At 36.3% G+C, this 27760-nt stretch overlaps 2 protein-coding genes across 2 annotated transcripts in view; one reads left to right on the top strand and one right to left on the bottom strand.

The window, feature by feature from the left end:
- Positions 1-1334: 1334 nt before the first annotated feature.
- snx3 (sorting nexin 3) lies at positions 1335-21410 on the bottom strand. Its single transcript, XM_066701396.1, has 4 exons — positions 21194-21410; positions 6022-6117; positions 4921-5045; positions 1335-2091 (listed from the first exon to the last, which is right to left on the bottom strand). Exons 1-4 carry the CDS (start codon positions 21353-21355, stop codon positions 1986-1988), a joined length of 489 nt encoding a protein of 162 aa, XP_066557493.1. The 5' UTR covers positions 21356-21410; the 3' UTR covers positions 1335-1985.
- Positions 21411-21740: 330 nt separating this feature from the next.
- Positions 21741-27760, top strand: part of afg1lb (AFG1 like ATPase b) — a 31594-nt gene continuing 25574 nt past the window's right edge. Inside the window, exons 1-4 of the mRNA XM_066701383.1 lie at positions 21741-21868; positions 22670-22893; positions 26615-26666; positions 27638-27739. Coding sequence (XP_066557480.1) covers positions 21754-21868; positions 22670-22893; positions 26615-26666; positions 27638-27739 — 493 coding nt within the window. The 5' untranslated portion in view covers positions 21741-21753. The remainder of the gene's footprint in view (positions 21869-22669; positions 22894-26614; positions 26667-27637; positions 27740-27760) is intronic.

Genomic DNA, 27760 nt, shown 5'->3' with positions numbered 1-27760 from the left:
CTGTTGAGGCAGCATCATGATATGGGGGTGCTTTGCAGCGGCAGGCACTAGGAAGCTTGTCAGGGTAGAGGGCAACATGGATGGCACTACATACAAGCAATTCTTTAGGAAAACCTGCTTCAGTCTGCAAAAGAGCCAATACTGTGATGGAGTTTCACCTTTAGGCAGGACAATGACCTGCACACAGCCAAAGCAACAATGGAGTGGCTTAAAAGCCTGGACTTAAACCCAATTGAGAACCTGTGCCAAGACTTGAAAACTGGGGTCCACCAACAATCCGCATATGACATGACAAAGCTTTAATTATTTTGCTAAGGAAAATGAGTGAATATTTGGACAATCCTGATGTGGAAACCTGTCTCACCCCAAAACACTCACATCTGCAATTACTGCCAAAGGTGGACTTGGGGTGGCAAATACTTCTTGAAGCAAAGCCTTTGCATTTTAATTGTTGTTTCACATATATTGGTTTCTAGGCTGGAAGTGTTGTGTAGGTTGAGTAAACGACCCATTTTAATCAAAGTTTCAGGTTATAACAAAATGTGAATATGTAGACACACAGTTAATAAGTAAATGGATGCATGCATTGGAATGTACACTCACTCCTTCTGGTAACACAACACAGGCAAGATATAAAATACATTTTGATTTTGTTCTCATGTTCTTTGCCTTGTGCAAGTCAAATATGGTTACAAAGTGAGCCCACAGAAGCAAGTTGGCTGGGACACATCAAAGGGAGTGGTTAAGTATAGTCTGCGCATACTCATTTTGGTTCAAATGCAGTGACTGACTGGACTTGTGCTCCCATTTTAAGGGCACAAGGGGCACAGTATTCCATTTAGTTCTCTTTGGACAGATTAATACTGCACTACCAACTGGGTTTGTACTCTCCCATTTAGTGTACAGCACTGTATGCTTCGAAATGCATCCAAAAAAACAGATCAACTGAAACAGGATAAAATAAGCCATTAAAAAAAGTAAGACCCGAAGTATATTTTCCATATTTCGAAAGCATAGCCCTATAGAATTAACCCTTTCCTATTGTACTTATCAATGTATACATCAGAAATCTGTGATTCCACTTAACAAAAAAATATATATAACTCAATCTTCCCATAATCCTCATTTATTGTAGCCTAGAGAATTCTGCTACACTGTTGCGGCCGATGTCTTTAGGAATTTATTCATCACAAGCAAACCTTACGCTTGTTCATGCTCAGGTGTAATCTCTAAACCACCTGCATATGCTCCACCAGGTCCAAGGGGAAATTTCTGATTAGATTTCAGGAAAGGTTGGAGGGAGGGGTAGAGAGAAATGTCACAACACATACTGGTCATGCATACAAGTGTTTGACCTTTTTTTTTTATTGGAAAATTTCAATGTAAACAAAATGGCATAGCATTATGCAAATTTAAATTTTACAAAGTATAAATGCTGTTATTCCCTCAATTTCTGCAGTAGAAAATTATTTATAGGCTTCAGGGAAATGCTGGCTGATGCACATACTTCATATTATGGATGGTGATAACCACAAACAAAATGATCTGGGAAACAAAAGACAAGTGTCAAAAACTAGCAATGACAGAGTTAAGGTAGTCTAAACATGGTAATTAAGGAGGGGTCTCTACTTATAGATTTTGTCATTTTAGTTCATTCTGGTTATGTGCAGTGCTATTGCTACTGACAAATACAATTAACATAAAATAACAAGTTAGTGGTGTAAAGAGAAAAGATTATCATTTATTGATAACAAAATGCATAATTGTCTTGAGTTCAATCTTAAGAGTTAAGACAAGAGCACTGCACTTAATAAAACCAAATAAAACCAAAAAAAACATGACCTATGTGATTTTAAAATAGTGAACTCTGATTAGTAAAGTGTTTATCATGTAATTGTCTGAAGCGTAAAAATTAGCTATGATCGCTGAATTCTGCGTAGTAAAAAAATTCAGCTCTTATTGGTGTGTATCCATCCCTGCAGTGGTCAGGCTTGTCTGATTTTGGAAGGTGTGTAATTCTTGTCCAAGGTCTCATCCTGCAAAAACATGTGGAGACAACGTTCGTTTTGGGCCAAGGGATGTCCAGCCACTCTGAAAGGCAATGTCATTGTACAGCATTAGCAATGGATAGAATTTTCAATTGCACTCCTGCAGAGACCATCAAAACTAGATACATAATAAAATGAAATAAAACATTTTGAATATTTCTGCAACCTTGCCTGCATTTCTGAAATACAACTGAGAAAAACAAGAACGTATTGTCAGTAATTACACCACACACTGACAATGCTATAATTATAACACAGATTGACAGATCGGGTTCAATGATATCTGGATTCATCCCTTAGAAGAAGCAGCTTGAGAGAAAAATAAATAAATAAATAAAAAAATCAACTTGCAGACAATGGATGTATCTTTCTGAAGAGCTAGTCACTTTGTATGTAACTCTGAATGATTGTCCTTTTTCTAGACACCCTTAGGTTGCTAGGGTGAAGAAATAAGTAAGAACCACACAGAGTATGTGAACTGAATGATTTCTTAGGATTGCTCAGTGGAAGGGAATTCAAATAATTATTGGGAAATTTAAAGGACAAACCCACACCTACAAACTCACTTCAAGAAAACAATACAAAAATGTATTAATAAATTAATGCAAAGGACTACTACTCTTACAAGCGAATGTAATGGTCAATAAGAGAGGGGAAAGAGTGAAGGACTATGCAAGAACACACTAGACAAACCTTAACAGTAAACCATGACCCTAAACCCCTACATTTTGAAATGATTTGCCCCTGAACTCTACTGATGAAGTGACCCAACTTACGATCAACTTCACAGGGGAGGGTCAAAGAGGGGTATTAGTGTAACCATAACCAGGGGCTATCAAACTAATTCCTCCTGTGACTGCAAGAAGATCTCAAAACACACTGGGCATGGAGGAACACAACAGATCACACTGTGAATCCTGCAGCCCTTTGGGCCTCTTAGTTTGAATACGATCTCAGTATGTTCAGTTTCCTCTGCAGTTACACGATAAAAGTACCAAATTAAGGCAAGGTAGAGCAAGACCACAGCATGTGAAATATTCTTATTTCATTTTCCACTCCAGGAAACTGCAAAAGGAACAGTGTAATATAATACCAATACAATTGTTGTTCCGCATATATCTGCTAGTGCACTATACAAATCAACTTTGAATTCACAGTTCAATTACATCTTCTGGATATGAAAAATCAACCCTAAATATGGGGGAGACAAAAGAGGTCAACTTGGTGTGAAAATGCCCATACATTTTCTTTTTTTTTTTTTTCTATGAAACGGTTATTGCAACAGCAAGTTTTGCATTTAATGGTCTATATTTTAATGGTATATTCTCTCAGTTCAAAGACAATTCTGAATACAAACATTACAGCAGTAAATAAGACATCTGTTGGCATTTTGACTTTGTATGCAATATGTACACTATTCTTCCATGAAAACTTCTAAGCCACAATCCAAAATGTGCCATCTCTCATTTGTAATTTTATTATTCTAAATGACCTTGTAAACATATATTGAAAATGACTGGCTCTAAGTGAGACGACAATGTCAAGTTATACCTTTACAAAACATTTAATGATACCTTTAGAAAACAGAAAATGTGTAGACTGTTGTATACGTATCTGTTATTAAGTCTGAACAATTATGTGATCAACAATATCATTTAATTCCCAGTTTCTGTTAAATTACTAACTATATCTACAGTTCTTTCTGCCAATTTACCAAGTTTTATAGATTAAAATTCAAATGGGCAGCTTTGCCACATTTGCACATGAAACAAAGATAATAGCAATGTCTGTAATCACAGCAAATAATTACAATTACAATATAACTTTTATTGTTCATGCAAAAAAGGAACACCACCTTGGATCAAAAAGAAGCTCGGGTGCATACAACATTCTTCAAAGAATGATGTACTGTAATTTCGTCGTAATTTGCATAAATTACATATGTAAAATAAAACAAATTTAAAACTCAGGTAGACTGCACTTGTGCCCCTTTCCTCAATTTTAATCATTCTCCAGGTAATTGCATAAAAAAAAAAAAAATTCTACATGACATGAATGATATATGTGCTTGTTTGTTTGTTAACTACCCAGATAGAAACTGGGGAAAAAAATCATATTGGTACAGCAGCGAGGTGCCGACAGTCACTGACAAACCTATACACATTAATGCACAACACTTCCACTTTCGGTAAGCTTGTAAAAATTATTAATACAAAAAAGTTATTTATATATTTTTTTTCGCTTTTGTTTTTTGTTTGGAAACCTCTAACCACACATAGTACCCTGTTTTACACCATCATAAATATAGAAACCATCACTACTTGAGCTCACTACTTATTTTCATTGACCTAAAATACTCTTCCTATTAAATATCTGAACTGTTTTTTGCAGCTACCGTTTCATGCTGATGGACATCAAGGAGGTATGTGTATGTGCCATCTCAACTATTTATTCGGGACCTAGTTAAGTGCTATAGAAGGCACAGGAAAGGGTTTATCTAAATTAGCAAAGATGTTTATCATCATCATTTAAATAGTGAACAAAAGAGCAATTGCTTTTAATAGGATTAACATCTTAAGATCATACTATGAATGCACTTATGCAAGGAGTGAGAATCTTCTGTGGTTGATAAAACAAATAGGGCTGGTTTCACAAACCTGTATTTTAATAGTCCCAGACTAATGCCAGTTGAGTTCTGTGAAAGCTGCCAATAGGGCTGGTCTCATTCACCCCACTTAGTATCAGCCTAGAGCTACACAGTCTTGTGATAAGTAGAGTAGTCCAAGTCTAGTGAATCCAGCCCAGGATGTGTTGGCTATGCATTGGAGTTAGGATGATGGAAACCCACAGCAAAACAGATATTTTGACTCACTTGTTTAGAAACTGCTCCAGCAATTGCCTCCTTTCCTCGATAAAAGAGTCATCGAATATTCCGTCATCTCCTCTGAATGGAAGCTGACGGAAAATTGCTTTCCCAGGTAAAGGAGGGACTACAACCTAAAGTGCAGGGAGACAGTGCAGGACGTCAGAGCTCACAGGTGTGGAAAAAAACCCTAGACACTCAAAAGTCAAACCCATTCCCTGCTGGTACCCATAACTGGCAGGGCAGCTGATCTGAGATTAAGCCAAACAAACCAATTTCAGCTCCTTTAGATACTTATAAATAATGTTGAGATCAACAAAGAATTGTTAAATATTCATGTATATTTCCAAAACTTGAACAGATAAAAGGGCATGTCCAAACCTACATTTTTTGAACGACTTAACGTTTAGCCATGCTTATTATGGAACTGGAACAATCTGACTAGCCTTAAGCTCTCATAAATTGTGCAAATGTATAAAATCAAAACCCATCTTCTGATTAAAAATAGGACTCTTTACTCGGATTAAAAAATTGTGTTTTTTGTTGGAGTGGCCATAAGACCATGAAAACACATTTCAGAGAAAATCCCCCAGGAAGTGAAAGTCCTCTATGAGGTAATGCTCAGAGGAATGAAGTGAAAGCAGATGAAACTACTCCTGTGTTTGATTAAGCAGAAGTAGACCAGTGATACAAAAACCATGACTGGTAATTTATCTTCTCTTTTACATAGTTAATGTAAAAGGAGTTTGGACTGGAACATCTGCTTTGATTTTTCCCTGGGGAATTCTGCACGGTTTTAAATAAGAATTCAAAATCAACTGTGATTTCAAATACTGCAAAGAATCTCTTCACAAAAAGACTAGTTTTTATAAAAAAATGTTGTCCCTCAACTAAACACTAATCACACTAGAAAGCAGAAAACAGGAAAGCGCTGAGGTACAGTACAGAAACCATGCAACTAGCAAGCAAGCAAGCAGTAAAATCAGGATATTGCATTGTTGTTTTCCTTAAAATTATCTAGACCCTGAACTGATATATGTACCCACGTGTGGTTGTATGCGTGTGTGTGTGTGTGTGTGTGTGTCAATCCAATTACCTGGATGAACTCACCTTACTTTCTCTTTCCAGCTCATTTCTCAGCCATTCAAAGTCACTGTATCTTCTTCTCACCTTGGATTCCTTCAACTTGAAAATGGGAAGATTGGTCTGCACAAAGCAAAAGAAAGCAAGCCTTAGAGAAGGATACCACTAAAAAATACATTTAAAAAAATAAATCTGAATTAAGTTTTCTATAGCTGTGAAGACCAAATCTTTGTGGGACACATCTTTCAAGGGGGACAAACAAGGACATTCTTCTACTTTGTACACTTCATTCCAATTCAAACAAGACAAGCAAAAGCATGTGTGGATGGACCAGCTCACAAAAGAAAGAATGCAAGTGAACGGAGGTGGAAGCGTGCACACCCTCCGTCAGGCCTTTGCTAACGGCAAGTCTGACCAGGTAATTCATAGTTACCAAGGACACATTATTGTTATTATTAAACTATTCAAAATTGTCAAAAAAAGGAAAAAAAAAAAGTTAATAAACTGGGTCTGTTGATAAGCTCCCTGCAATTTGGTATGCCTAAAAGCATGCACAGTGTGGATAGATAGGGCATGGCCAGACACAGCTCGTGGTCTTATGAAGGTTGTGGAAAAGCAACAACAACAACAACAACAACAACAACAACAACAAAAAAGAATAAAAATAAAAAATTGCTGTAAACAAAATCATGAAGATTGTCTAGCATCAGAAAAGCCTGTATGACTTTGTATTTAAGTGGTTTTACAAGGGCCATACTGGTTCATACTTATGTCTAACATAATAAGTCAGTATACCGCCCTTGAAATGGTTTCCTTGGCAGCCACGTTTCTTTTCGTTGTAAAGAACATTGTGCATTGCTCTTAGCCAAACTCAATTTAAAATGCATTTTATAGGTACAGCACATGAATTCTTTTTGGGGATTCATAATTGAAATACAATTTCACCGAAAAACCAATTATCTTAAAGTTAGGTCCATACAAAAATAATACATAATGAAAAAAATATATATGTATTTTTTTTCCCTCGATTCAGCAGCATTCTTATTAAGGAGAGTTTGAAGTTGTTCTCCCCCAGAGAGGAAAGATTAGAATCCTGAGGGAGCTAAGCTTTGGATTACTCTTTTGATTTAATCTATTAGCTTTTTACCTGAGCTTGCCCTCCCTGGCTTTAAATATCCTCCTGTCTTTGTGAGACTACAAAGGTGCTAATAAACAGGTACAACACTGATCTTTTTTTTTTCATTCAGGTGAGACTCTCCATGTTTAATTCCCTCCTCTCCAGTTACCGGAGAAGAGGCTTAGCGCTCTCTCATTGTCAGGCGTGTTAAGATCAGGTTTGTGAATGGCTTTCCCTCAGAGTTCTGTTACCTCTCAGCACGGAAGTCTATAAAGTTAATCCTCGAAACAACATATCATCGTTATAGGTAATACACTGCTTAAGAGGCACTAATCCACTTCAGTGTGTGCAGAAATTCCCTCTCACAATCTTGTGACACTAACCCAGCAACTGCACTGTAAGGAAATGTGTGGGGCAGGGGTCTCTCTGTATAAGTAAGTATAATTATATATATATATATATATATATATATATATATATATATATATATATATATATATATATATATATATATAATAAAATAATACTAATCAAACCGATAAAATCAGAAAAAGTGGTTTACTTGAGTCTTGTCCACAAGTCAACCCAAATAAAACCGTGAATTCCAGGGTTATGACCTAGCAGTAGCTTAAGGCATTCGGTAATACAACCTATTGATGCTTCTGCACCCAGTCATATGATCTCAAACAGTAAAATCGTGAAGCCTCAGTTAAAGTATAATATTGTGGACACAGGAATATGTGGGTGGTGATGACACCAAATAAGTGTCTGAAAGGGTTTTGTAAATAACTGTACAAAATCCCTAACCTTATGGGGTTGGATTTTCTTTTTTTATTAAATAAAAGGGTCTCAAACGATAATATTTCTAATGTTAGCCATACTTCCGCAAGCCCCTGTCTAAGACAGGGTGACAGCTGGGATGACCAAAACCTCAATTCCAGGACCAGCCCTACCAAACTCCTCCATGAAGGAATGGTGCCATGTAATAATGGCATCTAATGGCAAATTAATAGGGATCCCTAGTCTGTATGTGAAAACAATCCACTGATTGTATACGAAAGCGAGAGGAAAAAAAAAAAAGTCAATTTACAAGGGAGAGCAATGCATCAATCTGAAACCCCCGTTTTTTTATTTTTTTATTATTAAATCCATCTTTTTTCCGATGTGATGAGAAAAGTTTGCATTAAAATGGCAGCAGGATGTCCTGACATGCTCTGGTCACAAAGCTATGGTCCTATAAAAGGCACTAGGCCCTGAAGAGTGAAGAAAGTAAGCTTGCCATACTTGCACTTAATGACACCACAGGACACGTTCTTCAGTGGCTCGAAACACTAAACACAAGAATTGTACTGAAATAGCTCAAGGTCTCATACACAGTACATTTTTTTCTACCACTTCCGACTAAGTTTCCACTGTGATTTACTTAAATAATAAATCAATAAAGGTAGCTTGAATAATGACTCGCTAAAATCCATCCTGTTTAGATCTGCATTAATTAGCACTGGAGATTTGAACAACTAGGCCTATTTGGGTAAATCATAGTGCATTTCTTACTTTTCACAGGTATAGGAAAAATTGTAATTATAATTTGAAAAGGTGAGAGATGTGATTCAAGTGTTGTACTTGTTTTTGAAAATATAAAGTTCTGTACAAACTCCATTATCATCATTTTACAGTTCCTAATAATATACAAATCCTCAAGGGCTAAGGAGAAGGTCTTCTTCATGACTGCTGCAGACGAGGACTTAAGAAAAAAAATCATTACACATTCTGAAAAGCCTCATAAGTGACTGTGAAAAGCAAGGCACATCTTGATTGTTTCAAGCTTGTTCTTCAAAAGGGTAGTGCAACCTACACTTGCACCCACATTTCCACAAATCCAAAGCTCTGTGGAGATGCATCAGAAGAGAAGAATGATTCACCTTTTCAGATGAATATCTGCAAGAGATCTTCCACTAGCCTTTTCCTTTGGCATTTAGCCTTTTTATTTGTATGCTTCCTTCTTCAAAAACAAACATAAATAGTACCTGTACACCCTACTCTTAAGAAACACAAACTCCGAGACTACACTGTAAACTCAAACCCAACAGGCTTCCACTCCTTGATAACAGATCTTCATGTAGCATTTACTCTGAGTTGGCCCTGTGAGTGCAAACACTCTGCATTAGACACTGCAATGATGCAATGGTGAAAACATGCGAATATGTACATTATTTTGCCCATCACATATATATATATATATATATATATATATATATATATATATACACATACATACACACATATATATACATATATATATATATATATATATATATAAAAAGTACTGTGCTTGCCTCCAATAAATATTACAAGACTGACATGCTTCAGGTTTAAAATGCATACCATACATACAATATTCCTTTTTGAAAGGCTGTCTAATATGAAGTCACAAATGAGATTGTTTGTTTCATTCTTGTAAAGAATTTATATATACATCTATAGATATAGAGATTATATATATATATATATACACTCACCTAAAAGATTATTAGGAACACCATACTAATACTGTGTTTGACCCCCTTTCGCCTTCAGAACTGCCTTAATTCTACGTGGCATTGATTCAACAAGGTGCTGAAAGCATTCTTTAGAAATGTTGGCCCATATTGATAGGATAGCATCTTGCAGTTGATGGAGATTTGTGGGATGCACATCCAGGGCACGAAGCTCCCGTTCCACCACATCCCAAAGATGCTCTATTGGGTTGAGATCTGGTGACTGTGGGGGCCAGTTTAGTACAGTGAACTCATTGTCATGTTCAAGAAACCAATTTGAAATGATTCGACCTTTGTGACATGGTGCATTATCCTGCTGGAAGTAGCCATCAGAGGATGGGTACATGGTGGTCATAAAGGGATGGACATGGTCAGAAACAATGCTCAGGTAGGCCGTGGCATTTAAACGATGCCCAATTGGCACTAAGGGGCCTAAAGTGTGCCAAGAAAACATCCCCCACACCATTACACCACCACCACCAGCCTGCACAGTGGTAACAAGGCATGATGGATCCATATGTTCTCATTCTGTTTACGCCAAATTCTGACTCTACCATCTGAATGTCTCAACAGAAATCGAGACTCATCAGACCAGGCAACATTTTTCCAGTCTTCAACTGTCCATTTTTGGTGAGCTTGTGCAAATTGTAGCCTCTTTTTCCTATTTGTAGTGGAGATGAGTGGTACCCGGTGGGGTCTTCTGCTGTTGTAGCCCATCCGCCTCAAGGTTGTACGTGTTGTGGCTTCACAAATGCTTTGCTGCATACCTCGGTTGTAACGAGTGGTTATTTCAGTCAAAGTTGCTCTTCTATCAGCTTGAATCAGTCGGCCCATTCTCCTCTGACCTCTAGCATCAACAAGGCATTTTCGCCCACAGGACTGCCGCATACTGGATGTTTTTCCCTTTTCACACCATTCTTTGTAAACCCTAGAAATGGTTGTGCGTGAAAATCCCAGTAACTGAGCAGATTGTGAAATACTCAGACCGGCCCGTCTGGCACCAACAACCATGCCACGCTCAAAATTGCTTAAATCACCTTTCTCTCCCATTCAGACATTCAGTTTGGAGTTCAGGAGATTGTCTTGACCAGGACCACACCCCTAAATGCATTGAAGCAACTGCCATGTGATTGGTTGGTTAGATAATTGCATTAATGAGAAATTGAACAGGTGTTCCTAATAATCCTTTAGGTGAGTGTATATATATATATATATATATATATATATATATATATTATATAAAAAGCAAAGCATGATAAAGGCATGTTGCCATTTCAAATAGAGATTTGATTCCAAAATGTACAGCAAGAACTCCACATTCATGGCTTTCATTCTATGGACTAAGTTTAAATGAGCCTGTTTCTTACGAAAGTGAAAATTATAGATTTGGTAAATCCCTTTCAAATGAAACTACAATCTTTTTGAGAATGGGGGGGGGGGGGTTGCAGAGCGGCATCCTGATACAACTGGAGGGGAACTTTATGGAAACAAGGTCAGCCAATGACAAACAAAGCACCATGTACAAACTATTGTAATTATGAACTGCTTAACTGTATGTTGATAACGCTGCACCCTTCTTAGGAAAGGAAAAAGGAAAAAAAAAAGGTAGTGTGGTTTCTGAAAACAAGAGGCAGTAGACTCCCAAAGCTGCTCTTAATGTAAGGCCACCAAATCCTACATTTGGACATCCTTTAGGAAAGCAGACAGCTGAAAACATCCTATATTGGCCACATTCAATGTTTTCTGCCATCTAACCTGTGGTGTTTAACTGAACCAAAAAACAAAAAATATAGTTTGAACACGTAGTAGTCACTATAGATTTTTTGGTTTTGTTTCTTGGAGAGAGAAAAAAAAGAAAATCAAGAAAATGCTCAGGGAAGCAAGGTAGACATCAGTGTGGTTAAAAATAATATATGCATTACCTAGTTGTACAACTAATAACCTTTTTGCTTCTTTTATTTAAAATAAAAAAAACACGTTAGAAGGCGGAGTAAAACCTCTTTTGTTGCTCGAGTAGTACTGTAGAAGGCTTCAAAATGGATTCACTCTTGATTTTCTTTTATGAGGGGGGGAAAAGTAAAAGGAAGCACCCTCAGAATGTGTACTGCTTGAGCTTCTGGGTAGCTGGTTGAGATTTCAGAGGGTGTAGTGAGTCACTTTCACTTCTCCATTACCTCACTACCTCAAGTGAAACATGACAAATTTGTTCCCTCTATGAGAAGTACCTTAGCATCACAAGTACACCCTTTTCAGTTTCAGTCCCAGTCAAATAGTACTGAACTGGGATTCTGGACAAGAGAAAGCATTAGATATTTATAGTTTTCTTTACTGTAAAAAGAGCATTACAAGACTATTGTAGATTGTAGGCTGCTGTGGTTCGGTACATTCAGAGTGATGTGTGACAAACAGTTTGCTTTCTTAGGAAACGAACATTTAGCAGCCTCCCTGAAATGGTGCTCACAGACTTGTTTGCTTTGTGCCGACAGCTCTTTGTGTAAACTTTTCAATAAAATAAAACATACATCAAAGCAAGTCTTCCTTCTGTATTATAAAGTCAAAACAATGCAGTGAAACAGTGAAAACAGTGAAAATACTCATCCACCTACCAATGGTAAATTAAATGTGGGATTCTCTCTCTGCAAGTCTTTTGCGTTAATCTAATCATAGGTTAACTGCCTGAACTTCAGAACAGCTCAGCTACATGCTTTTCAAACTGTAATGCAAGGAAAGTTCACTTGAATGTATGGGTACGTGCAAGTAGCAATTGGCAATACCAAAAAAAAATACATATATATGACTGTGCCATGTATAAACTGGCATGAACATTTGACTATACTTTCAAGTTAGATATCATTTTAAAAACTGCCTGATGGTAAAAGCAAACACACAAGGCAGGCTTATACAGGCAGTGTGCTTACCCTAAATAAATAAAGCCAAGCACACTTTATTATCCAGCAAAGAGAGTTGGTGTTAAGTGCAGAAGTAATGTAAACCACAAGCAAATTGATAGACTGTTACAAAGTAAACAATCAAAGCCCACTCCACTCCAAAGAATTACAGTTGCTGTTAAAGCATTTCCTACCTCATTCTACACAGATTACTTGAAGGAACAAATTGTTCGCCATTTTATATTATGTTGCCAGACAGCAGACAGGCCTTCCTTAGAGGGATGTCGACCCCAGAGATCTATTTTATCCTCTATCATCTCAGTTTTTGTTTTTCTCCTCCGTGTCTAATGGTTTATTTTTACATTTTGTTGTAAATTACTATTTTTGATAGTTCATTTATTCTGTGAAGCACTTTGTCTCAACCTTGCAAAGGGTGGTGCTATAACAAATTGAATCAATTTAAAATTGACTTTGGCTACAAACAATTCCTCTTGTTTTTTTCACCAATAAATCAGTTTAAAACAAGCAACACCTCATATGCTTGTCTCAAATGCAGATACGTGATCTATTCCTTGCAAGTTGTTAGCATAAAATTTAATAAAAATAAAAACAGTACCAGACAACAAATATAGGCTTCAACGCTTTGCAACAAGGTTTTGAAAAACTTTCATTTTTCTGAAAAATGTCATTAATTAGTTCTCTTGTGTTCTAAAAACAATGCTAGCATCTAGCTTTACACAAGAAGGAAGATCTAGCCTTTTATAAATGTACAGGAAATTATATTTATTTATAATAATCATAATAAACGGCAGCTGAAAAAATGCCTGCATATATAAAAAAAAATAGCAGTTATTGATACTTCATCAAGGAGAAACACCACAATAAGCAGGCTGCCGATATGATATGATCACATAGCCATAGCTGACATTAACACCACTCTGCCTGTGACGATGCAATGATATTTAATAAAGACTGAAGGAGAGAGACCAGGCCAGCCTCGGTTCTGTCTATAGGACGAAAACACAGCCATTGTCCAAACATCTACTTAGTTCGCTTCTTCAAAATCTAGCCCCTACTGATCTGTTAAAAGCTCCCACATGGCTTACATAGGGGTTTGAAGCTGGCATTCAAATGTATGCATGTGTTAAAAACAATACCATCACTCATTAGAAAGCAGAAAGGTTGCACCACTTATCTGTGAACAGTTCAAGGCCGGCTATGCATTAGCTTTTAGCAGGATGGATCAAGTCAAGTTAAAGAGTCCCCTCTAAATACAAGTATGAAATGAAAAAAAATGGAAGGCAGGCAAAGCACAATGCCATCTCATCGCATCATATTCCAAAGAAAAGAACAATGAAGAACGTCTCTGCCTCTCAGCGCACTCTCCCCAGCCTAACACAGTTCGATTCTGCAGCAGAAAGCTGCTTTGTTACCATAGTATCAACTTCTACTTTTAATACTGTCATTTCAAGTAGGATATGGTAGCCTTGATACAATATGCTCCACATTTCCATTAAAATAGTTGTCTGAAAGGATGCTGTATAGTTTGGATTACACTTGACTGTGGTTGACAGGCCGCCCATTTCTATTAATGAACAGAGGTCATAACAAAACAACAAGAAAGCTGTGACAGAGAAACAGATTTTTCTTTTTAGTTTTTGCTAGGTTTTCCATTTTCTCCTCAAGTAAGATTTCTAAACTTGGTATCCATTTGAAACATTTTGCTAATAAGCTTATGAAAGTGTGCTCTTAAATGAGGCTGTACATATTTGGACAGAAATTGTGTTCTTAATATAATCCATATTTCTTTTTTTTTTTAATTTATAACAGCACTTCATAGCATGTTTACAGGAAAATAATGCACTTTTTTTTACCAGGTAAATATACGCATAATGTAAATAATTTTTTATATTGAAAAAATAAATTGACAGCTCATTCAGGATATTTTTCATCTGTTAACTTTCAAGAACGTAATGACTGAAAATATAACAACGATGATTTTACGTTACACAAAATGGTAAAATAAGAAATGGAGATTAAAAATATCTCAGATAAGTGTTTGTCGGTTTTTTTAAATATCGCAAAGCTGGGTTGTTCTTGATTTTAAACAATGTAATTTGCTTTTTGAATATATCTGGGGGAACACCCTTACATTTAATTATATAATATTTGTGTACTTTAATACTTTAGTGTTTTGCTACTTGAATGAGAGAGGAAAAAACAAAGTCCCCCATTACAATTCCAGTGTCATGTGAAATACAGGAACTCCAGCTCTCACAAAGGGTGTGAAGGAGAAAGGTACGTACACATTAATCTGAGCCAACACAGATAAGTTACTAAGCAATCCAATTCACTGCTCAGCAAAGGAACACCTTCTACAACTGGAGTTATCGTTGAGCTTTAAGTACTCGTCACTTCAATAGTAACCTAGCTATGTGCCAACAATTGTAGCCCAGTGAAAGCAAACATGTCAGTTAGTGTTCCTTGAGACACTACTTGCAAAATGTGTAAGTTTCACAAATCTGAGGTTTTGACATCTGACCAAACAGTCACTCATGTTACTGGTCCCCTTGGAAGTATAGTCTGTCAGTACATGGGATATGATATTTACATACGTCTAAACACATTTGCTTAAGTGCATCATTTCGTACCTCAGGTCACAGATCGAGGCACCTCAACGCACGGCGAAGCCCATCCTTCAGTGTGGCCTTGCGATTACTCAAACTTTCTTTGGGGGCAGATATTTGCAATATGATTAACCATACACACTATGGTTGTGAGCTTGCCATGAAGTAATTAAATGTGGATCTGAAGAACTCTAAAAGCCAGCTATGAAACCATAGCTCTGCAGCCTTCAAAGCCTTTGCAAAAAGGTAATGTCTCTTTGCTGTGCTGTGACTGTAAACAGCTGCGAGTTCAGGGGGGAGGATTCTTTTTGTGCTCTGATGGAGGGGGGAAGGAAATCTCTCCCCCTTGTTCATTATTCTCTCTGCTGAATGGGAGGATTAAAGTAGCTGTTTTAGTCCAGCAGTCTAGAGTTTAAGTTATAAAAAAAAAAAAAAAAAATTAGTAAGACTATCAAGTTTGGCTGAGACAGACTTCTGTAACTAGTTTCAGCACACACAAAAAAAGCAAAGCTTCTTCCTTTATATTTTGCTTTGAAATTACCCAAAAATTTTTATTAAAAAAAAATAGAGGATATATGTTAAATACAAAGTTACATTCCAGGAAAATGACGGGAAAGTTAGGTTACTTGTGGGAGATGCTCCCTTTCTGTAGTCATATGTAAAGCAGGGTCGCAGGAGGTTTCATTCTACACAATAATGCTGATTACACGCATATGCTAATTATTACACACAAATCAGTACAGTAGTTTTATATTTAACCTAATCATTGCCAGAGCTCTCAGACAAGTTCTTTAAAGAGGAAAGCAATTTACCTTCTGGAGGTAAAGACATGGTAATACTGGAAAGTCATTTTTCACCTAAAGATGATCTAATAATGGACACACAGGACTAAACAAATAAAGAACAGTGTGACGGTTATCAAATCAAATCTTAGTTTATACACAGATTTCTATAGTTGCTTAGTCTATATTGGGAAACCTTATGTAGATCTCCGTTATAACTAGCACTGGATTCTGATGGTTAAAACATTTTATTTTTCCTTTTCTTTAAGTAGGATTTTGAAATATGACTATTTGGTCAAAATTCTGAAACTAATATTCTCATAAAATTCAAAAACAAATACCACATTTTGATCTGAAAAGAGCATCTAAAGTAGCACTACTACTTTCCTACAGAACCTATCCAAACCTCTTGAATAATTTTGATATGGGCACATTAATACGACAATGCTACATACCTGCTCCCAGGAATGAGTCACTGAAAATTGCATTTGCGGACTGGATTACACTGAAGCAAGTAATGTACAGGCAGGTCATAACAGTTTAATGGATGCACTACATAGCAGTTGACGAATCCCACAATGGAAAGTACTGTAAATGGTCTTTATGATACCATTTTACACTAATGTTAGCAGGAACATGGAAGACCATTTTATGGATTTCGAGTTATATAATATCAATTTTATTTTGCCATCAAGCACACAAATACAATTATGCCAAAGCATAAGGAATCTGCAAAAAAGATTGCCATTTTTTAAATTTAATGAGACAAAATATACAAATTATGAACAGATACATTCTATGGATTAAAATGAGGTTCTTTATTAAAATAAGTATTTGTTCATATATTAGTGTTGTTTATCACTTTTTTTTTTTAATTACTTATGTAACCATGGTGATTTCTGAAAGCAGGTAGCTTACTGTTAAGTTGACAGTAATTGTAGCTCTGCTCGGATGTAGCCCAATATGTAGCAATTTCCTCCTGAACATCAAGACAAATGTGGGTGCCAGAAAAAGAACACTAACTTTAATGTGTGAATGTAACTCTTCACTAATGATTTAATTGCATAAAACACCAGCATGAATGATGAAATGGACACTCTATAAAGTTGAAAGTTCACAGTTGTACAAGACATTTACATAATGTCCTAGCTGATACTTTAATGCATGAACATTTTAAAAAATATGTATGCGTGTGTATATTTATTTTTAAATGCTTTTTTTTTTTTTTTTCTCAAAATACTAAAAGTAATAAAGAAAAAAAGATCATAATATGACTGATGTAACTGACTGTTTCCAAAATATAAAAAAAAGGAATGTAAAGGACCTTTAGACAAACATCTTTTCACTCACACATTTCCATAGTGACACAATTGTGCACCACATACAAAAAAAGCATTACTCCAAGTCATTGACCGTAATAGTACTGTAAATTCCATTTCTATTGAAATTACTTCTTTGGGAATGTGCCAAATTACAGATGACAACAAAGGTGGAAACACTGGAAGAAAAATTAATGATGGCTAAGAATCTGGCCAGTATTGCTGGAAAATCTCTAATAAACAAATAAATATTGCCTGTTGAATATCACAGCCACGCATCGCAGGACACATTCACATAGTTTTATATTTAAAGTCACAATATCAAGTCTGGTGATCCTTGGAAATAACACTGCAATTGGCCTTGTACAGGTACGTTTACAAATCAGAGACTTACAGTCCGAACAATCGGTGCAGTTAACACATTCCCCTGTATTTGACATATGGGTTTAATGCGAGTTTCAAAAAAATCTGTAAACAGAAAAATGACTTTGCATTCTTTATAACGTGGGTTGATATTGTTTACACAGTGATACGTCAAAGCAAAAGGGTAAGTCAGGGACAATAGTTCATAAACATAATTACGTGAAAGTGGTAGGCATGTTCGGTCACAGAACTGTAAGTATCTCTTCACAGTAACTTGATCTGGGACTCTTTGTGGGCCCATGAATAGGATTAGACAGCCCGACTCGAAAAGAAAATCCAGTAATGTATCTGACAAAAGGTCACGTCAATTAAAATATATAATTTTAAAGAGAATACGGTAATTTATACCTAATGTGTGGCCACACTCAAAACTTGGCACGATGTACTTAAGAACAATATGAATGGACACAGGGTGTGTTAACAAAACATTTATAGAGAGCTTTTTCTTTTTACAAGATCTCTGTGGCAAGTAAATAATATTCTACTGTTCACTCATAAACAAACATGGGAAGTATATGGATTTTGTACCGAGATCTGTTCACACCAGATGGTGTACTCGTACAACCCTGACCAAACCGAACACCCCATAATTCTCATTGTATCTTTAGGGCATTCACCTTTGAATGTAAAGCCAAAAAAACCAAAAAAAAACATAGGTTGTTCAATTCATCAATGTTTACAACAGGTTTGGCATCATATATATTGCAAGAAGGTGTTTGGGACAGGCGTACAGTAATGGACTGTACCACAGGTTATGTAAAGGTCATGTTACGTAAAGATGTTCAAGAACGTCACTAGATAGATTTCATGGCTAACTCAGGAAGAGAATGCAGCCAGTAAATATTCTTTGTGCAGTGAACTGCCCCCTTCTATGATTACAGCAGTCTCCAAGGGCAGGCCTACATCCTTTAAAATAAACAATGTGAGCAGTGGTCATTTATTCATTTTGGCTGTTGTCCCAGTATTTATTTTAAGGCAGTGTGGGATTACCTCTGCCATCAACATTATAAAATTCAGTAAATTAAGAAATCCCACTTTAAGTACAAATGGATTGTGTAAGAATTGAGAGTTTAAACAGCCTATTCCAGTAATGTTTCTTGGGATAAAACATTGGTTCATACATACCTTGTGAAAATCATACATAAGCAGAAAAAGCAAACAAAACAAAATCCAAAGAAAAAAGAAAAGAAAACATTCCTACGCATTGAGGAGCACTGAGCATTTAAAAACGTTGTGTATTTTGGCCGCTAGTCTGAATCCATTCAATGCCCAGTAGATTGAAAGCTGCAAGCTCTTCTACAAATTGTACTATGAAGCAGAAAACAAATACATTTTAGCTCCACATGCTTAGATACAAATATATTAAGCATAATGTAAAATGCTGGAAATAGGCAACCTTGGTTTCATCCAAAGTGACTTACATCTGCCGAATGAATACATAAAAATATGCATGTAGTAGCTTTAACAGATTTAAAAGATTTGTCTGTTTGTAAACTTGAAACTGGGCTAAGCAATTGGAAGCTTATTGATTTCATAAGCCCATATCATTACCAATTACAAAGCTAGATGCCTTCTGCTCACTATGCATGATGGGTCAAAGTAAAGCCTGAAACTGACACTAAGGCATCATATTTTTAGTTCTCTTCACAATGTCCATCATGAGCATGTGTGGATGCAAAGAACGAGTTAGGCAGCAAACTGCAACTGTGTAACTTGCAAGGTTTAAAAAAATATTAATTATATTCCAAACCAACAAATTACTTAAAAAAAGATTAACGAACACATCAGGATTTAATTATTTCTCTCTCACACTTGGTGTACTAAAATGAGGCTGACAAATGAAGATTGTTGCACTAGTCATCACCAGCATAAAATAGTTTTACTCAGGCTTTACGACCATGTATTTAAAGGAATGTGTGATTTTAAAATACTTTTATACATTTCACATTTCCTTATCATTATCTACAGTGAAACCAGCTTTACACTGCATTCCATGCGACTTAAAGAAATGCACATTATAACTTAAAAACGTACTTGAACCTTGGCCTGTACATGATAGTGTAAGTACTGCTGAGGGTAGATACTTTAGTTCTCCAAATCAATTTACACAATAGGAAGGAAATGTGGATGCAATGAGCGGAAGAGGGATTTCAGCTCTGGTAAGGACATCCCGTGAAAACATCCTGACTTCCACTATCATTCAGATTGGTATATAAAGAATGAAAATGAATATTTTCCAAAACTATGGATAAAGAAAAAGAAGTATTGCAACTGAAAGCTCGCCTAGCTCTCTGCCTGAACTGTGTCCTGGTTACATCACACCCAGGAAGCAGACCAGAGCATAAACCCCTGAAACCAAGGGTGGGGTTAATGCTCTGCTTCCTATGTGTGATGCTGTAGGACACAATCATTCCTAGAGCACAAAACTTCCCAGGTTGTTAAAGTACGTTTTTGTTGACTCTGTAAAATTGTGCTTTAGTTTTATAATTAATGAACTCATTGTACGTTTGTTTTCAAATGAGACTGACAGCAGTTACCCTTGAACTTATATATACACATACACACAGTCAAAGTCAGGAGGGTTCTGTGACTTACTGTTTTAATATTTGGTTCTTGTGCTCATTTCAATGCAAGCATTTACTTAAAAGATTTTCACATAAGTATTAGTAGTACAAGATCATTGTTTTTTTCTAACAAAAGGTTTTGCACAACTTAGACCAGAGCAATGACCCCACTGTCAGTTATTTTCTTTCATTCTGGTTTAAACAAAAATAGACAGTAGTTTCACTGTTTGATATGTTGAGACAACACATTGATGTATCATTGGTGGAATAATCAAGGATAACTGTGAACATTTGGCCCAATTTTGTATTTTGTTACCATGTTAATATTATCTGGCAATGGGTGGTCTTAGTATTTCAATGCCAGGGAGAGATGGATCATGTCAAGACGTTAAAGGTTGTGTGCTATCTGCTTTAGCCACATTGGAATGAAATGGGTGTGGCTAAAATAATACCCAACACACACACACAGGCTAAAATATAGATGAATATGAATACATTTTAAAGCTTTTTGTAGCCATTTAAATGGGGTGTCCTGTAGCAATACTTTGGATAATTAGAATGCAGATCTAGATTTTCTAAATGTTATTTCACTTTATTATACTTGTATCGCTGAAGAATACTTTAATTATATAACTTGTACAGCTTTATTATTTCTGATACTAATTAGCATTCCTTCAGTTGCGCCATGTTTATTTGACATTTAGTAACCCACGACCATTCCACGTTGCCAGATCAAATTATACTCCCTCTGTCCCAAGAAACACCCCGAAAACAACACAAAAAAACTAACATTAACTAAAATATGTTCATAACCTATAATTATAAGTTAACCTGTTTCGTGGTATCTGCACTTTATTTAGGCTATGCTTGCAACTGCCTTTCCCTCCAGTTCCCACAGTGTGCCCACACAAGGCCAGCTCCCCTGCCCCCGGTCCTGCTCACCTTCAGCCGGATCTCATAGGTGGTAAACCGGCCTCTGCCCACACCGACCGTCTGTGGGTTACTCACGTCGATCTCTAGGAAATTGCTGGGAGGTCCATAGGCATCGTTCAGGTTCTGCGGCTTGGACAACAACCTCCTGGTATCGGCTATGGCCTCAGCCATGGCTTACTTTTCTCCCTCTAACCTCTTCTTGAAGTCTCCTTTTTCTATTTCCGATCAGCTGAGGAGCAGCTGACTGGCAGATCCAGACAACAACCCAGAGTCCTTTGCCGCAAAGGGCTGATGGGAAATGTAGTTCTAGGCTATATAGCGTTATATCCCATATATTTAAACTAAAAAGTGTGGTATAGGCCTATCATATGTATGTATTTATTATGTGTTAGTTTCCAATGTGACATTAAGCAGCTCATACCAAATATATATATATTTTAAAAAGGATTTTCATGACTAAACTAAGGCACTTGGTATTTATGTTAACACTGTGCGCCTGTATGTAGTGTTCATTTCCCAGCCCAGGCAGGCCCGAGTGTTTTAATAAAGTTTGGTCATTTGAAAGGAAGATGGCTGCGCCCATGTTGCCCTTGGCTACCGTGAGATGTTTAAAGCGAATTGTGAATAAAGAAAACATTTTACTGCAAAATAAACTGTTCCGCACATCCAGGAGCACGACACGGGGTGAGCGCTGCAGTGTTTTTCCATAGCAAGAAACACATGAACGGAGCAAGCATGTGAATGAGCTGAAATGTAGGCTACAGACAGCACTTCTCTGACAGTGTTTTGAATGGCTGTTACGATTGCAAAGCTGAGGTTTTCTAGCCCATGCTACAGTATTTGTAGGGGTAAACTATGAGACTGTTGTCATCGTAGTTGTTAATCGCCGGTTTTTAAAACAAGTGATATAACGCACTAGCAGGCACATGATACGAGTTGTTTCTCTGATAGTGACTGGCACTCGTAGGCAGAACAACCTCACAACTCCCTGTCGTGTAAAATACCATCAGCCTTACAGTATAAACCTAGACCTGGACTAAATCAAAACTTTGAAATGCAAATCACAAACTGTCGCCTTTGTCTATGTTGCAATTATACCTGATAATGATGATTTAGTGCTTAGATCATACTAACCAAGATCTTTTGATTACAGCTTACTGTGCAATTAGTATATTTTATTTTAGATCTCAATATTATCTAATTTTTAACCTCATAATTCGCCTAGTTTATGAATATAGCTAATTTTTAACTGAAGATAATGTAATAAAGTATCTCAAACAGTGTTTTAATTGTATAATGTAATAGTTGTACATAGACTGTGTTCATCACTATGATCAGAAACACATATTTACATTAAAATAAGGTGCTTAAAACAGCGAGAGCCCATATTTTAAAGTGAAGTTCTATCTATTTCTAAAACATAACATGTCTGTGTGTGTGTGTGTGTGTTACTCTTTCTGTTGTGTTTTATCCCCCCTCATATAGACTATACAGTACATGCAGCAAAACCAGCAGCTCTTCAGGTTGTTGAAAGCCAGGCAGCCTTTAGTGCTTCCAGCTTCAGTGGCCCGTTGGAGCAATATGACAGTCTTATCAGAGCGGGAGTGCTGAGAGCAGATGAGCAACAAAGATCTGTGCTTCTTCAGCTAGACTGCTTTCAAAAGCACCTGAAGGGATACAGCAACACTCCCCCAAGTTTTATGTCAAAGGTGAGGATGATGGTGGCAAACATGGTGGAAAGTCAAAAGGTTCTAATCCAGTTTAAAGTCATACTATACAGATGTATGTTGTCCATTTCTATACGTTACCAAGTCAGTTATTTTGCCATAAGCTCTTCTGTATGACTGATGTCTGTTTCATAGGTCATGTCCCAAGAGAAAGTGATATCTCTAGCACTCTAGGAGGAAAAAGGACTTGCATTTAAAGGGCAACAGAAAACCATAAAGACCAAAGCTGTGATATTTATTTTGCAAAGACATAACTGCCTGTCTGTACAGAAGTATTCAAAAGACTACGTTTATTGTTATTTTGTATCCATAAAACATGAGTTTGAAGTATTAGTCCTGATTTATATCTTCCACCACTCAAAATATAAGCAAAAATAAAATATAAAGCCTGGGAGCTTCTTGCGTTTTGAGAACCTATTGATAGAGGTTGAGATTTTTTGTCCCAATTTCCCACTGGACTCCCAAGATGAACTCTCTTCAGCTGCAGTCTTATTTTTTAGTTTTTTTTCCAAGCTGTACCAGCAACATTGAGAACTTGTTTGTCTGCTGTGTACTCATGTAGTGCTGCAATCATTGCTGCTTGATGTGTAATTGCATTGCCTGATAATTAAGACTACACTGACTCTGCTTTTAAAACGTCTGGAGAGGAGACAAGGGCTTGCATGGGAATAGAAACAGATATTCGTTTCACTAGTAATGGGCATTATTCAAAATTCTGTAGAGTGAGGATTAGAGGAGGCATGAACTGGGCAATTATGTTGCATATTAAGAATGTCATAGCAAGGTTGCACAGTTTGAAAGAATGTAATTTCTGAATAGAAATGTAGGATACATCTTGATATGGGAGGGAGGAATGAATGAAAACTTAGATATTTAGGCTATGGTAAAGCACAATTGTAAGAAGCCTTTGCGTTTAATGAACAAACCAGTTCCTGTAAACGAAGGTAAGGGAAGAATGTACAAGCAATGTGATCTTAGTCAGAAACAGCAAACAACTTATTATAGTTGGCTCCTACAACTGCTTTCTGGAATCTCTCAACAAATAACAATGTTTAAAATGCATAGTGATAACAAGTTTGTCATATTTTGTGTAGTACACTCCCCGTGTATCTACTTGAAGGGAATACAAATTAGTGCAGTATAAAGAGAGTGTGAAACACAGTCCAAATTGTACAGAAGAAAACTAAGAGAGATAGAAATCAGATATTGGATAAAAGTAATTTCAGATGTCACCCCTAATGCACTAAACAGACACCAAGGCTTTGCAGTTCAAAATGAAACATGAGTGTGCCAAATTGTAGTTTTAATTCATTATTTTTTAATTTATTCTGCTCTCTGTAGAGTAACATGCAACTTTATATTAAAAGTTTGACCACATGTCCATGAGATGATTATTATAAGAATAATAATAAAGTAGTACAGTTTTTTTTTTTTTTTGCTTAACATAGAAATTTAGATTTAAATAATCAAATTCCCTTAGTTTTATTTTGATGTTAAAGAGCCTCTCAAGAAACAAGGCACTCTAATTTGTAAAAGTAACTGGAAAGCTGCCTTATAAATGAGAGGAATGATTAAGAATAACTGAACCTTTGTCTCAGCAGTCAGACTAGATGCAAATTAAATGGAGTTATATGTTGTTAATTCTTCAAACAAACAGCTCAATAAAGAGAAGTGTTTCATGTATTCTTTAGTACACCACTGTATATAAGAGCCAAACTTTATAATCAGGCCTGTTATAGATAGTACTGGGGATGGGGAGTTAAATTTGAGAACGACCTCCCACTGTTTTTTTTTGTTTTTTTACCCTGCATTCTTTCCACAGTAATGAGGGGTCCCTATTGTCTGGACATTGCTTTTAAAGCTGGACGATACTACGGAATTATGCTCCCAACCACAGTTCCTCAGCAATTACACTTGTTTGAATTAGGTCATGGTGCTGTAATTTTAATGTGCTCTTCACTACTGCAGCGTTGCTTTTGTCCGCCGATTAGAGAACTCTCTGCAGAATAGCAATCTGCTGCTTAAATATTGACCTGCTTGTTGTTTTATATTTCTGATGCAAGAGTAGGTACCATGTTTGTGTTTATCTACTAATTATACTTTAGGACTACCAAATGACTGTGGCAGAGCCGTGCTCTTACTAATCAACGCAAGGGGACTACGGTAATGAATGGGAGTATGAGTTCAAGAAAGAATGTCTCATCGTGAAGAACTTCTGAGTGAAGCTTTGCGTTACTTTCTGCTTATTTTTGAGTCTCTTGAATTGACCAATTATTTTGTATAATGATGTTGATAATTATTATTATTACTCATTCAGTCTACTTCTAAATAAGGTTTAATTTTTATTTGGCATCTTACCTATGTCATATATAGCCTCCTGTAATAAGTATAATCCTCCAAATGTTCACATTTACGCAGGAGGTAAAGATAAAAATCCATTAGTATAAGTTTTGAAAATGTTCAGGGTGGAGGTTAATGATCCAAGTTATATTTAGGTATTGCTCACACAGTGCATTAATATTTATAAGTCATGAAGCAAAAACACTAGAATAATGCCAATCAGACTTAAAGTAATTGCATCTTGTCTCATAATGCTGTTTTGTAACAAGACAAGCAATAGGAAGGATATCCACAATTATGCATTTGAGTAATTTGGTTAAGTCCAGGATGTATTTTTTTGTTGGCATAACTGGAGAAACTCATTGTCTTTTCATGTTTTCTAACCAGAAATTGTTTAATGAAATCTGGTTGTTTTTATGCACTCTGCCATGACCAGCTAGCTGGCTGGCATGCAAGGGAACAATGAGCAATAATGAATTTCTAAAGTCACTGAAAGTCACACATTTTCATGCTTGGTTGTTTAGCTTGTTGCTCTTTGAATGTTTCTCTTGTGAATTGTGCATTTCACCCCTGCTTGAGATGTTTCCTCCCCCCTTCCCGAAATTCCTATCATCTGACTTATACTTCACTTGCTGCTCTGAATGTAATTTAATTGTATTGTTTGTATTTGACCTATTTTACCAAATGTTTTATTAAAAACAACAATACGAATATCTTACATTTGCCCTCCTGGGAATACTTTGTGCTTCAACATCACTCTAAAACCGTGTTCCCATAACTTGTTTTGGGGACGAAAACCAGTCATGTTTCTCTTCCTAGCCAGCACCTAGTCATGTAGTTTTGATGTCTAATGTCCACTGTATACACACAAATATACATATTTATTTTTAAATGGATATTTGTATATTTAATTAATTAGCCTATTGCCTGGTGTGGAGAGGTGTGTGGCCAGGAAACATACTCTACAGCCAGTCTCTTCTGATTCTGAAGTGCCACAGATTGTTCTTGTTCCCATATTTCAGCTGCCCTTTCTCTTCATTTCATAAAAAAAAAAAAAAACTTTTATAACCATTCCCTAGTCTTTAGATATTAGAGATTTTCAATGCTTAGGGAACATGCAGGGGTTGCAACTATATTACAACAGGATTAAGTCTCAGTACACTACTACTATGCAAGCAATAATTTTACTACAGTATTTTATTATTGGATATTTCCTGTGTTAGATCTGTTTAAGAGGAAATAAAGAAAAAGGTGTGTATACTCTGCTAACCATTATTTATTTATTTTTGTTGAAATGCTTTATGTCATTTAATTTTAAAAATATAACGAAGGCATGTATATCTATGTTTTTTCTCTTTTTCAGCTTTTCACAACCCCCAAACCTCCGAAAGGCTTCTATATCTATGGTGATGTTGGTAAGTTATGCAGGACTGTAAGATCCTAACACTGGAGCTCAATATAATGTTCAACATTTGCCTTGAAGCTCCACCTATTCATTGACTCAGTCCAATCCATTGAGATTTCTTTTCCCCCCTTCTTTTGCTGAAGCTGAATACCAGAGGGGGGGCTGTTCCTAAAAAGTGACTCTAATTGCGGCAGATCCATCCACTTAAGCTAAACCTCCAAGACTGTTTGCTTCAAAAGTGGAAAATAGCCTCTCAATAAAGGGAGATTAATGGGATGCTTGAGATCACAATATATAGAAGCTTTATCCAGGAAGACAAAAGCAAGTCAGTGGCAGATAGGCGGCCCCAAAATAATCTGAGAATGTTTATTTCCTTGGGAAAGAGCCTCACAAATGGTTGCAACTGCTACATTGAATTGAATTGACCAGGTGTAACAACAGCTACTAACAGCAAGTTAGGATGTCAGTGCATTCATTTATCTTTCTTGCTTGCAGACGCACATTGCAATAAGGTTATTTCTCACAGGGTTACAGGCAGAGAGTACTCTTAGACAATTTGCATACCTTTCTCAGTTTTTTAGTTGTTGTTTTTTTTCCTCATAGAACCTCACACAAATCTGAACACAATGCTTTTCTTATAAAATAAACCAGGATGGATTTGTTTATTTTCACCTAAAATCAGATGTTGATACATTTATAGGGTAGCTTTAACTCTCATTAACATTAACAGTACTTTACTTTAGTGAAGTGAATTAAATTGGACATATGCAGTTCTTGAAATCCGAAGTAAAATAACTGAACAGATTACCAGAATGGTTGATTTTGTTGCTTGGCTCAATGCTATAGTAGAATAATCTAAAATGACAAAAATAAACATCTGTTGATGCTTAATTACAGCCTTTTTAAGTAAAATAAAAAATAAAATAAAAGATTGGTTTGCTATTTTCCTGCATTATTCATTATTACCTTTTTATATTCCAGGTACAGGGAAAACCATGGTAATGGACATGTTTTATTCTCATGTTGAAGTTGAAAGGAAGAAGAGAGTCCATTTTCATGGCTTTATGTTAGAAGTACATAAACGTAAGTTCCCTCAGTTACTTT

Source organism: Amia ocellicauda, chromosome 1 (assembly GCF_036373705.1).
Source record: "Amia ocellicauda isolate fAmiCal2 chromosome 1, fAmiCal2.hap1, whole genome shotgun sequence".
Classification (NCBI taxonomy): domain Eukaryota; kingdom Metazoa; phylum Chordata; class Actinopteri; order Amiiformes; family Amiidae; genus Amia; species Amia ocellicauda.
Note: the sequence above shows the minus strand (reverse complement) of the source record. Positions and strands in the feature narration are given on the sequence as shown.